At 40.6% G+C, this 17,869-nt stretch overlaps 1 protein-coding gene across 3 annotated transcripts in view; it reads left to right on the forward strand.

Moving 5' to 3' along the window:
- Positions 1-17,869, forward strand: part of PIWIL2 (piwi like RNA-mediated gene silencing 2) — a 73,557-nt gene that overhangs the window by 3,393 nt on the left and 52,295 nt on the right. For all 3 annotated transcript variants that reach the window (XM_064368681.1, XM_064368682.1, XM_012435348.2), the window contains exons 5-9: positions 921-1,031; positions 4,377-4,494; positions 5,375-5,499; positions 6,359-6,439; positions 6,737-6,850. In XM_064368681.1, the coding sequence (XP_064224751.1) occupies positions 921-1,031; positions 4,377-4,494; positions 5,375-5,499; positions 6,359-6,439; positions 6,737-6,850 (549 nt within the window). The remainder of the gene's footprint in view (positions 1-920; positions 1,032-4,376; positions 4,495-5,374; positions 5,500-6,358; positions 6,440-6,736; positions 6,851-17,869) is intronic.

Consider the following 17,869-nt stretch of genomic DNA (forward strand, 5'->3'; position numbering starts at 1 on the left):
TAAGTCAGGAGCACTGCCTTCTCTACTTAGTAATGGTCGTAAAAACTGCATTTTGGCTGTTGTGTAGTATTGTAAAATCTATTTTTGTTGGGTCTAAAGTCCTCCCTGGGTGATAAATACTGCAGGATGTTTTGGTTTTTGCCAGTGGGAGATTGACAAAGAGGTGGGACAGTTTTTTTTTTTTTTTTGAGACAGATTCTCACTCTGTCACCCAGGTTGGAGTGCAGCAGCACAATCTCAGCTCACTGCAACCTCCGTCTCCCAGGTTCAAGCAATTCTCATACCTTAGCCCTCCCAAGTAGCTAGGGTTACAGGTGTGTGGCCTACACCCAGCTAATTTTTTTTGTATTAGTAGAGACAGGGTTTTGTCATTTTGGCCAGGCTGGTCTTGAACTCCTGACCTCAGGTGATCCCCCTGCCTCAGCCTCCCAATGTGCTGGGATTACCAGTGTGAGCCACCACACCCAGCCGAGATGGAACAATTTCTGAAGGTAAATGTGGTTGACAGTGGACATAACAGCATGCACCAAAGAGTGGACTCACCGCCTTTCATTTCCTTCCCAATTCAGACGGTTCTTTGTCATGTTGAAGATAAGGAAATCATTTAAGAAGAAGATTGTGATACCTCATCTTTCTCTAAAGAACTCATTCTTGTGTTCTTAGTTAAGTAGCCTAGTTTATTTGGGTAATGTTAATAGGAAAGATAGGGTGACCTTGCTTATCTAATTAGGACTTGCCAATAATTTGTCTTCTAGCTTTCAGAGCTTGCTTTTGTAAGTGTTGGCTCTTGGTTTGTGTATCTGTACAAAGTGAAAAAATGTTACTTCTCCCAGTCTTTTTGTTGTGTGTTGTGTGGGTTGGTTAGTTATTTCATTTTTTGTTTGTGATACATGTAGTTGTTTTTTGTTGTTATTTTCTAGAGAGCTTATTGTGAAGCAAGGATCAAAAGGAACACCTCAGTCTTTGGGACTGAACCTCATCAAAATACAATGTCATAATGAAGCAGTTTATCAATATCATGTGACTTTCAGGTATTCACAGCTTATCTTTGTGTTATTCACTTCTTAGAGGGCAGTAAAAAAAAAAGTTCCCCTGGAATAACTATATATTGTTCTGTACAGTTCCGGGTGGACCTCCCAATGTAATGATGCATTTGCTCAGATCGTTACAGGAAGTTTAAGGTTAATGTTAAACTTTGTGTATGTATTTAGCCGTATTGTCAATTCTGATTTTAGCTTTATAGGGTGTATGAGGCTAGAAGTTGATTTTTTTTTTTTTTTTTTGAGAGAGAGAGTCTTGCTCTGTTGCCAGGCTGGAATGCAGTTTTGTGTTCTCTGCTCACTGCAACCTCCGGTTCCCTGGTTCAAGCGGTTCTCCTACCTTAGCCTCCTGAGTAGCTGGAATTACAAGCATGCGTCACCACACTCAGCTAATTTTTGTATCTTTAGTAGTGAAGGGGCTTCACCACGTTGGCCAGGATGGCCTCGATCTCCTGACCTCATGATCCACCTGCCTCAGCCTCCCAAAGTGCTGGGATTACAGGCATGAGCCACCGTGCCCGGCCCTGAGGCTGGAAGTTGATTTAGTGTGAAATTAATGAAGCTTAAGTTCAGCATTTTTAAAAACTTGCATTAGGTGTCTTCCATGATCTTTGAACTTATTTTATATGTGTAATTTTGTATTCTTAACCCTCCCCCCACCAACCAGTGGTATAAAATTCATCCCCCATGAAACCTGGATCCTTCCCTGCATTAGCCATCATACCAACATCTGACATCTCTCCAGTGACAGTCTAGGATTAAATTTAGGGGTGAGAAAATCAAGGAAGATAACTTCAGTTTTATATCAATAATTTTCAGATTGATTACTGTTAAAAATCGTTTATATTAGTTTGTGTTCTCTTGTAATACCTTTTAATATCTTAGAGGAGTCATTAGCTGGAAGTTCTTAGCTGGAATAGTGAAAATGAGTGTTTTGAAATATCTGAAGAAAATGAGAAGATATAGATATCTCAGTTTTTTTAATTGAAAAATAATTGTGTCTCTGTATGGGTACAATGTGATATTTTTGATATATGTATACATTGTAGAAAGATTAAATCAAGCTAATTGACATCTGTCACCTCACCTACTTAACAGTTTTTTTGTAGTGAAAACATTTAAAATCTCTTTCAGGAATTTTGGAATACATGCTGTTGTTAACATGGCCGTTGATAGCCATCTTCCTACTATCTGCTCTATGAACTCAACTTTTTTAGATTCCATATATGAGTGAGATCAGATGGTATTTGTCTTTCTGTGCCTGTCTTATTTCACTTAGCTGAATGTCCTCCGGATTCTTTCACATTGTCACAAATGACAGGATGTCCTTCCTTTTAAAAGCTACATAGTATTCCATTGTGTATGTATACCACTGTTTATCCATTCATCCATTGGTAGACACTGAGATCATTTCCATGTGTTGCCTGTTGTGACTAGTGCTGCAGTGAACCTGGGAGTGCATATATCTCTTTGACACACAGATTTCAATTCATTTGGTTAAATGTCCAGAAGTGGGATTGTTGGATCACCTGTAGTACTATTTTTAGTTTTTTAAAGAAACTTTCATACTGTTTCTTTTTTTTTTTGAGGCAGGGTCTCACTCTGTCGCCCAGGCTGGAGTACAGTGATGCAGTCTCAGCTCACTGCAACCTTTGCCTCCCAGGTTCAAGCAATTCTGTTGCCTCAGCCTCCCTAGTAGCTGGGATTACAGGCAAATACTCCCATACCTGGCTAATTTTTGTATTTTTTTTTAGTAGAGACAGGGTTTTGCCATATTGACCAGGCTGGTCTTGAACTCCTGACCTCAAATAATCCACCCTCCTCGGTCTCCCAAAGTGTTGGGATTACAAGCATAAGCCACCATGCCTGGCCAGAAACTTCCACACTATTTCTAAAGGTAGCTATACTAGGAAGGCTGATAGCTATACTAGGAAGGCTGAATTTGTGAAGGACAGCTGCTAGTTGATGACACAAGAGGAAGAAGTGCAGTGAAAGAAGAAAGGAATGGTTAGGGAGAAAATATCCTGAAGGTATGTTAGGAAGACCAAAGGGAGGATCCATTTGAATGAAGAGAATGAGAAGGTGATTGGCTTTGGCCCCAGAAAAGAAAGTAACTGGATTTGCTTGTGAGGGCATTCTTGGTCATCTTCTAGTAGTTTTGTTATAGTTGTAGAGAAAAATAAAAAAAGGAAAGATGAAAAGCACAAAGGAGGGCATAGGCCATGAGAAGTAGCCAGTGACTTGGCCACTCATTTAAATAGTTTGTAAGAGAATGAGAAATGGAATCATTGAAAAAGGCAACAGAATTGCTTTAACAGTTTCTATGAGGTAAGAAAGCAGAGCTGAGCACATTCAACAGGTAGAGGGAAGGAGCCAGAAAAGAGGGGGAAATGGATCCAGGAAACAGGCTTGTGAAACGTACAGCAAAGAAGTGAGCGTTAAAGAGAGGGGAGAGGGCTATGTGCAGTGGCTCACATCTGTAATCCCAGCATTTAGGGAGGCCAAGGAGGGAGAGATGCTTGAGGTTAGGAGTTCAAGTAGCCGAGGTTACAACCACACGCTACCATACCCCACTACTTTCTTTTGTATTTTTAGTAGAATGAGGTTTTACCACTATGGCCAGAGTGGTCTTGAACTCCTGGGCTCAAGTGATCCATCCACCTCAGCCTCCCAAAGTGCTGGGATTACAGGCATGAGCCACCGTGCTGGGGCAAACAAATTTTTTTTCATTAGCCAGGTATGGTGGTATACTTATAGTCCCAGTTACTTGGGAGACTGAGGCAGAAGGATCACTTGAGCCCAGGAATTTGAGGCTGCAGTGAGCTATGATCATCCCACTGCACTTCAGCCTGGGTAACAGAGCAAGATCCTATCTCAAAAAGTAAATAAATAAAAATTTTAAAAAGGGGAGTAACCTTTCTCTGAATATTGATTGACAAATGTTAAGGAAACAGAAAGGGAGAATCATTTGAACCCAGGAGGTGAAGGTTTTGGTAAGCCGACATCGCACCATTGCACTCTAGCCTGGGTGGCAGAGTGAGACTCCATCTCATAAAAAATGTGTATATATGAAAGAATATACACTGACATGTTAAGGCAAGTTTCCTTTGGTGGTAGAATTTAGGGGTGGTTTTTATTTTTTTTTTAAACCTATATTTTCTGATGTTTTAGCTGTGAACAGTTATTCTTGAGTCAAAGTTCTGGTCAGATAGATCACTTTTAATATGGCCGCTAGATGGAGCAGCAGTTACTGGGTAACTAGCACCTGTTGCACAGCGGTGGTGAAGATTGTTGTGTGAGTCAAGTTAAAGGAAAATCCTCTGCATTATTTTCCAGCCCCAATGTGGAATGCAAAAGCATGAGGTTCGGCATGTTGAAGGACCATCAAGCTGTCACCGGCAACGTCACTGCGTTTGATGGATCTATTCTCTATCTGCCTGTTAAGCTTCAACAAGTGAGACCAAACAGGAAATGGACTTTTAGATGAACCCTAAAAGAAGTGCTCTGGTGTTTTTTGTTTGGTTTGGCTTTTTTTTTTTTTTTTTGAGACGGAGTCTTGCTCTATCTCCAGGCTGGAGTGCAGTGGTGCAATCTCAGCTCATTGCAACCTCCACCTCCTGGATTCAAGCGATTCTTCCGTCTCAGCCTCCCGAGTAGCTGGGACCACAGGCACGTGCCACCATGCCCGGCTATTTTTTGTATTTTTAGTAGAGACGGGGTTTCACCATGTTGGCCAGGATGGTCTCGATCTCTTGACCTCGTGATCCGCCTGCCTCGACCTCCCAAAGTGCTGGGATTACAGGCGTGAACCACCGCGCCTGACCTGGTTTGGCTTTTAAGAGATTGGGTCTTGCTGTGTTGCCCAGGTTGGTCTGGAACTCCCAAAGTCCTGGGATTATAGGAGTGAGCCACTGCATCTAGCCCAGCACTGGTGTTTTGAGGGTAGGAAACCATAGACTTCCTGAACGTTCGAGTTGTACTTTTCTGTTCATAGAGGGAAAGACAGATTTCTGCAGTACATAACAGCACATTTTAGGTTTGAACTCCTCAAGAAGCACATTCTTACACGAGAGGAATGATTGGAAGTCTGACCTCAGTGATACAGAGTAACTGACAATTGCAAATGTGAACTTGGTTGGGATTCTCTTACTAAATTGTTTCTAAATTGTAGTTGGCATGCTGTGGTTTTGCCAATGTGGGCAGCAAAGTGAGGGGGAAAGTTCAAAAATGTTTTAAGATACTTCAGTGTTTATAAGAGCACCATTGAATTAGATGAGGACTTGATCATTAGTTCTTAGTTTTGTCATTTTGTTTTACTTGTATTTATTTGTTAGGTTCTTGAGTTAAAAAGTCACAGGAAAACAGATGGTGCTGAAATCAGCATTAAGATTCAGATGACAAAGATCCTGGAGCCCTCCTCTGACCTGTGCATTCCCTTCTACAACGTTGTTTTCCGTCGGTGAGAAAACAGCTGAAGTTTTATTTTCCCTTAACTTCAGTCTTGTATTTGCAGTAGTATTCTTCAAGATGCTTGGATGGTAATACCTGACAGTATATTCTAGATGGGTTTGGAAGCATTTAATGAATAAATGGATGGCATCGAGGCTAACTTAACTCAAAAATTATCTCACAAGTGATAGGCCAGATTCAAATATATGAAATTAGGTTTGGAGGTAGCTGGATAGGGGCATGGGTTCCTCTGGATGTGTTCAGGAACTTTGAAAGCAGCTGTTTATAATGTATATTTAATGGTGCCAGTAGCAAGGGGGCGACCTAAAGAGGTTGTGTGTAAAAATATTTGTTGGAAGGATTTTTTTTCAGTCTCCTAAATTTTTAGATTACAGACAGCTTATAATTGTTTAACTTATTTGGAAACATCCTAATTTTCATACAGCTGCTATTCTCAGACTACCTCTTATTTAATGAAACACAGAACGTAATTTCTACCTAGTAAGCTGAACTGCCAGGAAAAAACATAACTCCGTTTGCCAGATTTACAAACTTAGCACTGGGTTCCCTTGCATTCTTCTTAGTTAATAGTGAAAAGTAATGTAAATCAAACCTGGGAAATCAACTCAGTGTTTGTTCAGCTAGTAAGTGGAAAAGACTGCAGTCATTTTGCTTTCCTTTTTCAGTCAAATGCTTTGGTGATTGTTGGTTTTCTTTTAAAAAGGCGGTTCTCATTATAAAATCTATCTTCTGCAAAGAGCACAAACATTTCTGACCGTTCAGACTTCCAAAGGCAAATGTAGCTAAGGATAAGGGAACATAATTTTATTATTCTTCTGTTAAAAACTCATACTTGCTTTTTATTTCAGGGTAATGAAACTTTTAGATATGAAGCTTGTGGGGAGAAACTTTTATGACCCTACAAGTGCTGTGGTACTACAGCAACACAGGTTGGTATTTTTTTCCTCTTCCTCACTTTTGAATATTCTGGAAAGAAATTTTTCATTACATTGTATTTAATACCATAATCTCAGAGGCAGTTTATGGTAGTGAATACAATTTATCAGTTAAATCTCTTCCTTTGTTTGTTTGTTAAGTTTGCAATGATGTGGATTAACTTAGTTTCCTGAGGCTTTCTCATTACTCTTAGGGAAGGGCAGTATCACCTCAAAGTATTATTCACATGGGGGCATGAAGGTATCTGTGTTCTTTGAAAATCCTACAGTTAAGACCACCTCTCTCTCCAGATTGCAGATCTGGCCAGGCTATGCAGCTAGCATCCGAAGGACAGACGGAGGGCTCTTCTTGCTAGCTGATGTCTCTCATAAGGTCATTCGGAATGACTCTGTGCTGGATGTCATGTGAGTGAATGGTGGGACCTGTCTTTAACATGCTGATGATTTTCTGAAATGTTCAGTAACAGCTGGTAATAATACAGATTAGACATTGTTCTATTTGTTTGTTTTTTCCCTCAGAGACAAGGTCTTGTCCTGTCACCCTGGTGGGAATACAGTGGTTTGATCATAGCTCACTGTAACCCTGAACTCCTGGGTTCAAGTGATCCTGCCACCTCAGCCTTCTGAGTAGCCAGGACTACAGGCTTGCTACCATGCCCAGCTAATTTTTAAATTTATTTTTATTTTTTATAGAGACAGAGTCTTGCTATATTTCCCAGGCTAGTCTTGAACTCCTGTCTTCCAGGGATCCTTCTATCTCAGGCTCCGAAAGTGTTGGAATTATAGGCATGAACCATGGCACCTGACCCTATTTGGATTTTTAGTTGTAGAATAACTGAACTGAATATCTGTGCGCTTGTCCCTAAGTCCTACTGAGATAAGCATCTAAATAGACATCTGCTGTGCTTTGAGAAGGAATTTTATTTAAATTTGTGGTTAGGAGAACTTACTTTGATATATGCACATCCTGAGTTTGCATATAATTATATACAATGTATATGTTACTGTAGTAAATACAGATGTGTATAATTTTTTTTTAATTGAGACAAAGTCTCACCACTCTGTCGCCCAGGCTGGACTGCAGTGGCAGGATCTCGGCTCACTGCAACCTCTGCCTCCCAGGTTCAATTGATTGTCTTGCCTCAGCCTCCCAAGTAGCTAATTTTTTGTATTTTAGTAGAGATGGGATTTCACCATGTTGCCCAGGCTGGTCTCAATCTCCTGAGCTCAAGCAATTCGGCTACGTTACCCTCCCAAAGTGCTAGGATTACAGGCATGTGCCACTGTGCCCGGCCAGATGTGTGCAATTTTTAATGGTTGCATGTCCCATCTTACACATAAGTCTCTGTACATCTGATTTTTTTAGGCCATATACTCAGAAGTCGAATTACTTAATGGAAGGGCTGAACATTCTAAAGCCTTTTAATATCTTGACAAATTACCCTGTAGAAGATTTATTCAGTTTCTTTTCCCATCAGCTATGTACAACCACTGGGTGTTACCAGGCTTGTAAATCTTTGCTTCTCTGATCATTTCATTCATTGCTTCAGAGTATACTTTCCAAGCTCCAGTTATGAACCAGAGTCTTAGGACCTATCAGATAGCAAAACAAAGATCCCTCCCCTCACGGAGCTTATGTTGGCACCAGGAGAGATGAACAGTAAATAATAAATAAAATAAATTGTATAGTTGTATTAAAAGCAATAAAAGCCATGGAAAAAAGAAGTAGAGCACAGGGTCAGGGCAATCAGAAGTAGTGGGGCAAGGGGTGGACAATTGCAGTTTCAAGTAGAGTAGTCAAGCTCATTTGAGCAAACACCTGAAAGAGGTAAGGGGTTAGCCAGGTGAATATATGGGAGAAGAAGCTTTTGGCAGGTGGACAGCTCAGGCACAGACCTTAAGACAGAAAGAGGCCTGGTGCAGGTGCATGCAGGGTAGCTAGAGCTGAGTGAGCAAGCAGGGTGGTGGAGGGCCAGAGCAGATGGAGGAGCTGATTACCTAGGGCTTTGTAGGGCTTTTGTGGGGGTTTTAACTTTCACTCTGAGTGAAATGCAGGACTTTGAGCAGAGCAGTGGCAAGACCCGACTTGGGTTGTAAAAGGATCCCTGTTGTTGCTGTGTGGAGAATAGACTTGGCAGAGTGAGGATGGAAGTGGGAACACCAGTCAGGAGGCTGTTGTAATTGGTGGAGCTGGGAGGATGGTAGCAGGGGAGGTGGTAAGGAGTCAGATTCTGGACATCTATATTTTGAAAGTAGCGCTTAAGTTGATTTCCTCACTGCTTGTGGAGTAAGAGAAGCTGAAGATGTCTTGAACTTTTCTGTAATTATTTATTCTGTCTCTCCTAGACTGTCAACTCCTCTGGCAGAGGCCATGTCTTTTTTGCTCACACTGTACACTTAGACCTGATATAGGGCTTACCACTGTCAGAAGACACAATTATTGGCTTTTATTTACAGTTCATGAATTGGGTGACACCTTGAGGGTTCTATGAGCTGAGCAGTGGAGTTTTTGGCCTTATGGACAGAAAAGGACCAAGGAAGTAGAAACAGGGAAAAAAGCAGATTGGTCATTTGTTACTTTCCTTGTAAAGGTTAAAGCAGAGGGAACATCTTTATCATGCTAAAGCTGGCCTGTTTGGGGATTTGGCTATTATCGCTTTCTCCTGATTTCTCAGGAAGTCAAATAAAGATCTTAGTTTCTATTTGGTGGCATGGAACTTCAGCATGAGTAACTCCATTTTGCTTTGTTCTGTTGGGCCTAGTGCAGGAGCCCAGTCCAAGCCAATTGCCTTCTGTAAGTTTTATTTAATTGCACGTAGTAAATGTTCAAGAATAGTAAATAAAAGATGTGTCTTCAGATTTACTATTTTTTTTTATGGTTTCTGCCTTTGATTTTATATATTTAGTTTTCTCGAGTGTATGTTCAGTAAATGCCTTTTTTTCCTGCCTAGAGAGATCTACTTGGCCAGGGATGGTCTGGTTCATGCCTGTAATCCCAGCACTTTGGGAGGCCAAGGTGGGAGAATTACTTGAGGCCAGGGGTTCAAGGCTGCAATGTGCTATGATAGTGCTACTGTACCCTAGCCTGGGCAGATGAGACCCTGTCTTCAAAAAAAAAGAACTACTTACCTTTATTTTCAATTTGTTTGTTTGTTTGTTTGTTTGTTTTTGAGATGGAGTTTCACTCTCGTTGCCCAGGCTTGAGTGCAATGGTGTGATCTCGGCTCAGTGCAACCTCCACCTCCCAGGTTGAAGTGATTCTCCTGTCTCAGCCTCCTGAGTAGCTGGGATTATAGGCACGGGCCACCACACCCTGCTAATTTTTGTATTTTTAGTAGAGATGGTGTTTTGCCATGTTGGCCAGGCTGGTCTTAAACTCCAGACCTCAGCTGATCACCCGCCTCGGCTTCCCAAAGTGCCAGATTACAGGCGTGAGCCACCGTGCCCTGCCTGTCTTCAGTGTTTTAAACCCTATGGATTTATCTTGATATGAAGTTGGGATTATCATGGTTGTCTCTGTACTGTTACATAATTTATTGAAAAACATCCTTTTTTCCACAGATTTTTTTTTTTTTTTTTTTTTTTTTTTGAGACGGAGTTTCGCTCTTGTTACCCAGGCTGGAGTGCAATGGCGCCATCTGGGCTCACCGCAACCTCCGCCTCCTGGGTTCAGGCAATTCTCCTACCTCAGCCTCCTGAGTAGCTGGGATTACAGGCATGCGCCACCATGCCCGGCTAATCTTTTGTATTTTTAGTAGAGACGGGGTTTCACCACGTTGACCAGGATGGTCTCGATCTCTTGACCTCGTGATCCACCCGCCTCGGCCTCCCAAAGTGCTGGGATTACAGGCGTGAGCCACTGCGCCCGGCCTTTTCCACAGATTTAAATCACTACCTTATATGATAAAATATCTGGATTTATTTCTGAACATTTCAGTTTAATCCATTGGTCCAAACCAATGTGATTCTGTCTAAAATACTGTACTTTTTTTGGTTTTTGATATTTGTCAGAATTTTATTTTCAGAATTTTCATGGTAATTGTCACCCACATATTCTTTCATTTGATCTTTTGAATAATTTAGTGAAAATAAGAAAAAAGTCAGTCAGCATTTTGATGAGCATTGGCTAGGGAGAATGTTCACGGAGTCTTCCTATTGAAGAATATGGAATGTCTTAGCTGGGCGTGGTGGCTCACGCCTGTAATCCCAGCTCTTTGGGAGGCTGAGGTGGGCGGATCACCTGAGGTCAGGAGTTCAAGACCAGCCTGACCAATATGGTGAAACCCCGTCTTTAAAAAAATAAATAAATAAATAAATAAAAAGATGGAATGTCTTTCCATTTATTGAAATTTATTTTGTTTTGGCCAGACAGGATGGCTCACCTCTGTAATCCTGACACTTTGGGAGGCCGAGGCATGCGGATCACTTGAGGTCAGCAGTTCCAGACCAGCCTGGCCAACATGGTGAAACCCCGTCTCTACTAACAATACAAAAATTAGCGGTGCATGGAGGCACACACCTGAAATTCCAGCTACTTGGGAGGCTAAGGCACAAGAATTGACTGAACCCAGGAATCAGAGGTTACAGTGGGCCAAGATCGTGCCACTGTACTCCAACCTGGGTGACGGAGTGAGACTCTGTCTACAAAAAAAAAGTCAGTTGGCATTTTGATGGTCATTGACTAGAGATAATGTTCCCTGAGTCTTCCCTATTGAAAAATATGGCATGTCTTTCCATATTTATTGAAATTTATTTTATTTTGGCCGGGCACAGTGGCTCATGCCTATAATCCCAGGACTTTGGGAGGCCTAGGTGGGTGGATGACTTGAGGTCAGGAGCCTGAGGCCAGCCTGGCCAACATGGTGAAATCCTATCTCTACTTAAAAAAAAAAAGAGCTGGCCTGTAGTCCCAGCTACTCCAGAAGCTGAGGCAAGAGAATCGTTTGAACCTGAGAAGCAGAGGTTGCAGTGAGCTGAGATTGTGCCAGTGTACTCCAGCCTGGACAGCAAAGCAAGACTTCGCCTGGGGGAAAAAAAGAAATGTATTTTGTTTTTATTTTCTGCACAGTTGTTTATCTTGGATTTTAAAAAGAATTGCTTTCTTCCTTCCTTCCTTTCCTTCCTTTCCTTCTTTCTTCGAGACATGGTCTCATTTCATGGCCCAGACTGAAGTGCAGTGGCTATTCACAGGCATGATTGTGGCTTACTGCAGCCTTGAATTCTTGGCCTCAAGTGATCTTTCTGCCTCAGCTTCCCAAGTAGTTGGTACTACAGGTTTGTGCCACTATGCCCAGCTTTTTTTTCCCTAAGTATATAATTTTATATGTACTTACCACTAATTTAAGCTCAGATTCACACGTAGTTATGTAATCCCTTCACTATACATTGAAACTCGATATTTTGTCAGTTTCATTCCCCTTTCCCCCAAATATTATATTTTTGGGGTGGTCTAGATCACTTTAGATCTAGCTTTGAGAACCTCTTCTCCAAGATAATGAGAAGTCCTGTGTCCAGCATTACCCTGTTGCCCAAGTGCTCAGCCCAGAGAGCATGTCCATGGCTGTCAGGGAGCTCTGCAGGCTCAGTCCGCCCTTGTCCCCTGTAGCTGTTACTGGCTTGGTGTTCTACCACCTTCGTCCCCTGTTCTCATGGATCACTGGAAACCACAGAAGAGCAGTTATTTTCTTGGAGGTGAGAAGAGCTCAGTGTTTAAAAATGTAGCAGCCTTTCTTTTCATCACCCGGAAATGGTTTGCATACTTCTGAAAGGTAGTGAGTCAACTAAGGTTTACTAAGTAAGGTTACTTTCTTATGTCACTGTTAAGTTGTCAATTCATTTAATGACCCATTCCTACTGAATTCAATACCGTCTTAGAAATGTCTGTTAGAACCTGATGGGCTTCAGTTTGGCTGGTTGGACCATCACTGTCTTGGGGTTCCACTTCCCTCCTTACGGGGAATCTCCTGTGTGTCAGATCTCACAACTGCTACTTTCTTGATTTATTCCCTTGTTTTGGTGTAGCATATGTACTCCAGTATTTTTCAGAAAAAAGGTGCATTGGAGGAAATGATTTTGAGATGATACATGTTTGAAAAGTGTCTTTAGTTTACAAAGTAGTTGTTTGATTGAATATATAACTCTAGGTTATAGGTCTAGGTTGGAGATACTTTTCCCTGAGAATTTTGAAGGCACTACTCCATTGTCCTTGCTTTTAGATTTACTGTTGAAAGATCTAAAGCCGTTTTAATTTCTGATTCCAGAATCTTTGTATATCTCTCCTCACCCCATCTTGGCCTTTTGGGAGCTTTGGGAGTTTTTCTTTAATGTTGTCTTCTGAAATTTTATTTGTTCTTGATTCCTTCCTGCATCTCTTAGGATTCTATATGGGATTACTTTCCCTTTGCCTGAAAAACTCCTTGTAATATGTCCTTTAATGTGGACTCTGCTGATGACAAATTCTTTTTTTATTTTTATTTTTTTAAAGATGGGGTTTCACTGTGATGGCCAGGCTGGTCTTGAACTCCTGACCTCAGGTGATCCACCCACCTCGGCCTCCCAAAGTGCTAGGATTACAGGCGTGAGCCACTGCACCCAGCCTGATGACAAATTCTTTTAATTTTTATCTAAAAATGTTTTCCAGCTTATCTTTAACTTAGAATTCTGGGTGTAGCAGTTATTTCTTTTCGCACTTTGAAAATATCATCTGGCTTACATTCTTTCCTTTTTTTTTTTTTTTGAGACAGAGTCTTATGTGATCACCCAGGTTAGAGTGCAGTGGCAGAATCACAACTCACTGCAGCCTCAAACTCCTGGACTCAAGCAATCCCCCCACTTAGTCTCCCAAGTAGCTGGGACTACAGATATGTACCACCACATTTGGCTAATGCTTTAATTTTTCATGGAGACAACATCTCACTATGTTGCCAAGACTGGTCTTGAACTCCTGGGCTCATTCTCTTACCTTGCCTTCCAAAGTGCTGGCTTGAGGCACTGTTCCCAGCCTATTTTATTTTTATTTTTGTTGGGATGTGGTTTTACTGTGTTGCTAAGGCTGACCTCAAAATCCTGGCCTCAAGTTATCCTCCTACCTTGACCCCTAAAGTGCTGGGATTATGGGTGTGAGGTATTGCACGTGGCCCTTGGTTTACATTGTTTGTGTTGACAAATCAACCACCAGTGATACTGCTATATTTTTACTTTTTTTTTTATCTTTGGCTTTCAGAGTTTTACTGTAATGCATCTAGTTGTGATTTCTGTTAAAAAGAAAAAATTTTTGTGGCACTTATTAAAGAATGATAAGGCAGACTTTATTCAGAACCAGTGCAGTGGGCACAAGGATCCCTGCAATGGAGATTTGCAGTATGGGAGAGAGATTGGGCTCAGCTCTGAATACAACAAGGAAAAATGGGAATTTAGGAGAAGGATTGGGGTCAGTGAATGAAAAATTACTGATAGGAACCATTTGGAGTTAGGGAATTTGACTAAATTTTTATGATTGGCTTGTTGGTCTAATGGGTTCCAACCATAAGCTCTCAGGAATGGTCTGAATTGGTTTGAAGCCTTATCTGGCTTCTCCTAAAGAGTACTCCTCTTTATATTGAGCAGAAAAGACAGTCCAGAACAAACAAAAACGCATTATAAGTATAAACAACAGCAAAAGCAAAGCAAGCAAATGAAAAATATAATTGACTGGGCATGGTGGCTCATGCTGGTAATCCCAGCACTTTGGGAGGCTGAGGTGGGAGAATCACCTGAGCTGGTAAGTCAAGGCTGCAGTGAGTGATCACACCACTGCACCCCAGCCTGGGCAATGGAGTGAGACCCTATTTGAAAAAAAAAAAAGTAAATAGCAAAAATATCTTCAAATGATATACTTTCAAAACAAAAAGGCTAGTGACCTCATACAAAGATCTAGATCTAATTATATACCAGAGGCTGTACTTCTAAACCAAAAGGTCTATTTTACGTAAACAGGCAAGGCTAATTGCCTTATATGAAGACCTAAGGCTAATGACAAAGGCCTGTTTGATTATAAATATTGGGATAATAAAATAAATTCAGCAACTAGAGCTTAATGAAACTGGTCACACCTCAGATGGTTGTTGGGATTGACTCACTTGACAGCAGATCTTTAGAAGAAAGTTAAACACAAGGACCCAGTGAGTGCATTGTTGGTCTAAGAATCCCTGGAATATTGCCTGGGAAGAGTTTTCAAAATAATCTTGGTTGGATCTCCAGAATCGTCAGAGGATGGTGAGACCTCTGTTCTATCTGAAATAAAGAGAAAGCTGAATTTTTTGCTTACTGCAGTTAGAGACTATTGGCCTTATATAACATATTTGAGAAGAGTACAGTTCAGTGATTGCAGGCTTTCAGATAGACAATTACGTCAGCACTTTCTGAAGAAGGGTAGTTACTCAGTCGAGACTCTTGTGGATTGATTTGCCCACAGAGGTATGCATATTGGATTAAGTCATCCCTGATTGGCTGGTTTACAGAAACAAGGGGATGACATTGATTAGTTGGCTTGCAAAGTGTGTTTGCTGAAGTAAATTGATGTAGGCTTAAAACTCATGGCTACTTATTACTATGGTGACACAGTAATCCATCTTTTCCAGTTTGTAGGAATTTTATTTTATTTTCAGGAATATATGAATGTTTGTTTTCATCTAGTTTTATTGTTTAGTTTCTTAGATATTAATCTTAAATTCATAAGGAATTTTCTAAAATTGGCTAGCAAGCTAACCTCTGTTTTTTTATGATTTTTTTCTTATAAATTTGAAATGCCACCTTATTCTACACTCAGTATTAATCTGTTTGCTTGTTTCCAGATTTTTTATTTTGTTCCATTAATTTCTTTTTTCAGATGTGTAAAGGTACAGTTGACATCCACAAAAAACCCACACATATTGAAAGTGTGCAGTTGGATGAGTTTTGATATATTTATGTATATTTTATATATTTCACCTATGAAACATTACTGTGAAGAAAATGGTCATGGCCATTCCCCCAAAAATGTACTCAGGTCTCTCTGAATCATCTTCCCACTCTGTTCCTCCTCTGCACCCCATGGGCAGAAAATGCTGGTCATCTTTCTGTCACTAGAGATTAATCTACATTTTCTAGAATTTTATATAAATTGAATCATTGTGTTCTTGTTCTTTTTTTTTTTTTTTTTTGAAAAGGAGGAAGAAAAAAGAAAGAAAATGGGGAGGTGGAAAAAGGAAGAGAAAGAGAGAGAGAGAATGGGGAGGAGGAAAAAGGAAAAGAAAGAGGGAGAGAGAATGGGAGTATTGCTTTCTTGCCCAGGCTAGAACGCAATTTAGTAATGGTTATTAAAAACCTCTTTTATAATGATAATTATACTTAATGATGTAATCAGGAAGGAATAAGGGAAGAAGATAACAAACAGCCAACCAATATTTCATTTAAACCTATGAAATGCTATGCGATTACTCAGGAGTGATTTACTTCCAATTATATAGTCACTTTTCTAATAGGTGTGAGGTGGTAATGTATGTTTTGTGTATTTGAAGTGGAGAGTTCTATAAATGTTTATTAAGTTTACTTGTTCCGGGTCTGAGTTCAAGTCCTGGATGTCCTTGTTAAGTTACTATCTCGTTGATCTATAGAATCGTTAGCTCTTCTTGTTACATTGATCCTTTTACCATTATGTAATATCCTTCTTTGCCTCTTTGATCTTTGTTGCTTTAAAGTCTACTTTATCAGAGGCGAGAATTGCATCTCCTGCTTTTTGTTTATTAGTTTATTTTTACTCTCTGTTTGGTTGGTAAATCTTCCTCCTTCTCTCTGAGTCTTTGTGTATTGTTGCATGTAAGATGGGTCTGGATGCAGCATACCGATGGGTTTTGGCTTTTTATCCAATTAAAATATATATAAGTTTAATACTGGCGTTTGATGCTAGCTGGCTGTTTTGCCCATTAGTTGATGTAAATTTTTCATTATGTTAATGTTCTTTGCTTTTTGATATATTTTTGGAAAGGCTGATATTGGTTGTTCCTTTATATGTATAGTGCTTCTTTCAGAAGCTCTTGTAAAGCAGGCCTGGTGGTGGTGAACTCTCTAAGTACTTGTTTGTTCGCAAAAGATTTAATTTTTCCTTCGCTCATAAAGCTTAGTTTGGCTGGATAGGAAATTCTGGGTTGAAAGTTCTTTTCTTTAAGGATGTTAAATATTGATCCCCACTCTTTTCTGGCTTGTAGGGTTTCTGCTGAGAGATCTGCTGTTTAAGTCTGATAGGTTTCCCTTTATGGGTAACCTGACCTTTCTCTCTGGCTGCCCTTAGTATTTTCTCCTTCATTTCAACCCTAATAAATCTGGCGATTATGTGCCTTGGGGTTGGTCTTCTTGAAGAATATCTTTGTGGTGTTCTCTGTATTACCTGGAGTTGAATATTACCCTTCCTTGCCAGGTTGGGAAAGTTTTCCTGAATGATATCCTGAAGAGTATTTTCCAACTTGGATTCATTCTCTTCATCACATTCAGGTACACCTATCAAACGTAAATTAGGTCTTTTCACATAGTCCCATATTTCCTGGAGACTTTGCTCGTTCCTTTTCATCCTTTTTTCTCCATTCTTGTCTTCTTGTTTCATTTCACTGAGCTGGTCCTCGACTTCTGATATCCTTTCTTCTGCTTGATCAATTTGACTCTTTAAACTTGTGCATGCTTCGCAAAGTTCTCGTGTTGTGTTTTTCAGCTCCATCAATTCACTTATGTTCTTCTCTATCTTGTCCATTCTCGTTAACATTTCGTCAAACCTTTTTTCAAGGTTCTTAGTTTCTTTGCATTGGGTTAGAACAGGTTCTTTTAATTCACAGAAGTTTCTTACCACCCACGTTTTGAAGCCTGCTTCTCTTATTGGAACACACGTGTAATCTATTAAGCCTTGTTCCGTTACTGATGGGGAATTGCGATCCCCTGTAGAGGGAGAGGCATTCTGATTTTGAGTTTTCTCTACCTTTTTACGCTGGTTTCTTCCCTTCATTATATATTTATCCGTCTGTCGTCTTTGTAATTGCCGACTTTCTAACTAGGTCTCTGACGTCCAACTTGTTGATTCCCAGCGCCAAAATCTGAGCAGTCCATTGTGCCGGCCAAAACAGCGGTGTTAAGATTGATGGTGCTTTTCTGCCCGGAAATCTCCGGACTCTGCACCTAGAATTGGCGCGCTGAGGCACCAGCAAAACCGCCGCGCCGGCCACAAGAGTCGCCCTGGCGACCCGTGGGGCTCCTCCACTGGGAATCTCCTGATCCGTGAGCAACAAATATTCGTCTGAAAGTGTGACGTCCTCTCGTTCTTTGCGCTTTCACTGGGAGGTACGTGCCCGAGCTGCTAGTCATCGGCCATCTTGGATCTCTCTCTCTCTTGTTCTTTTTTACTGTTTTTCTTTTATAAATTTT

Source organism: Aotus nancymaae, unplaced genomic scaffold (assembly GCF_030222135.1).
Source record: "Aotus nancymaae isolate 86718 unplaced genomic scaffold, 86718_ANA_hifiasm-v0.15.2.pri h1tg000079l, whole genome shotgun sequence".
Taxonomy (NCBI): Eukaryota; Metazoa; Chordata; class Mammalia; order Primates; family Aotidae; genus Aotus; species Aotus nancymaae.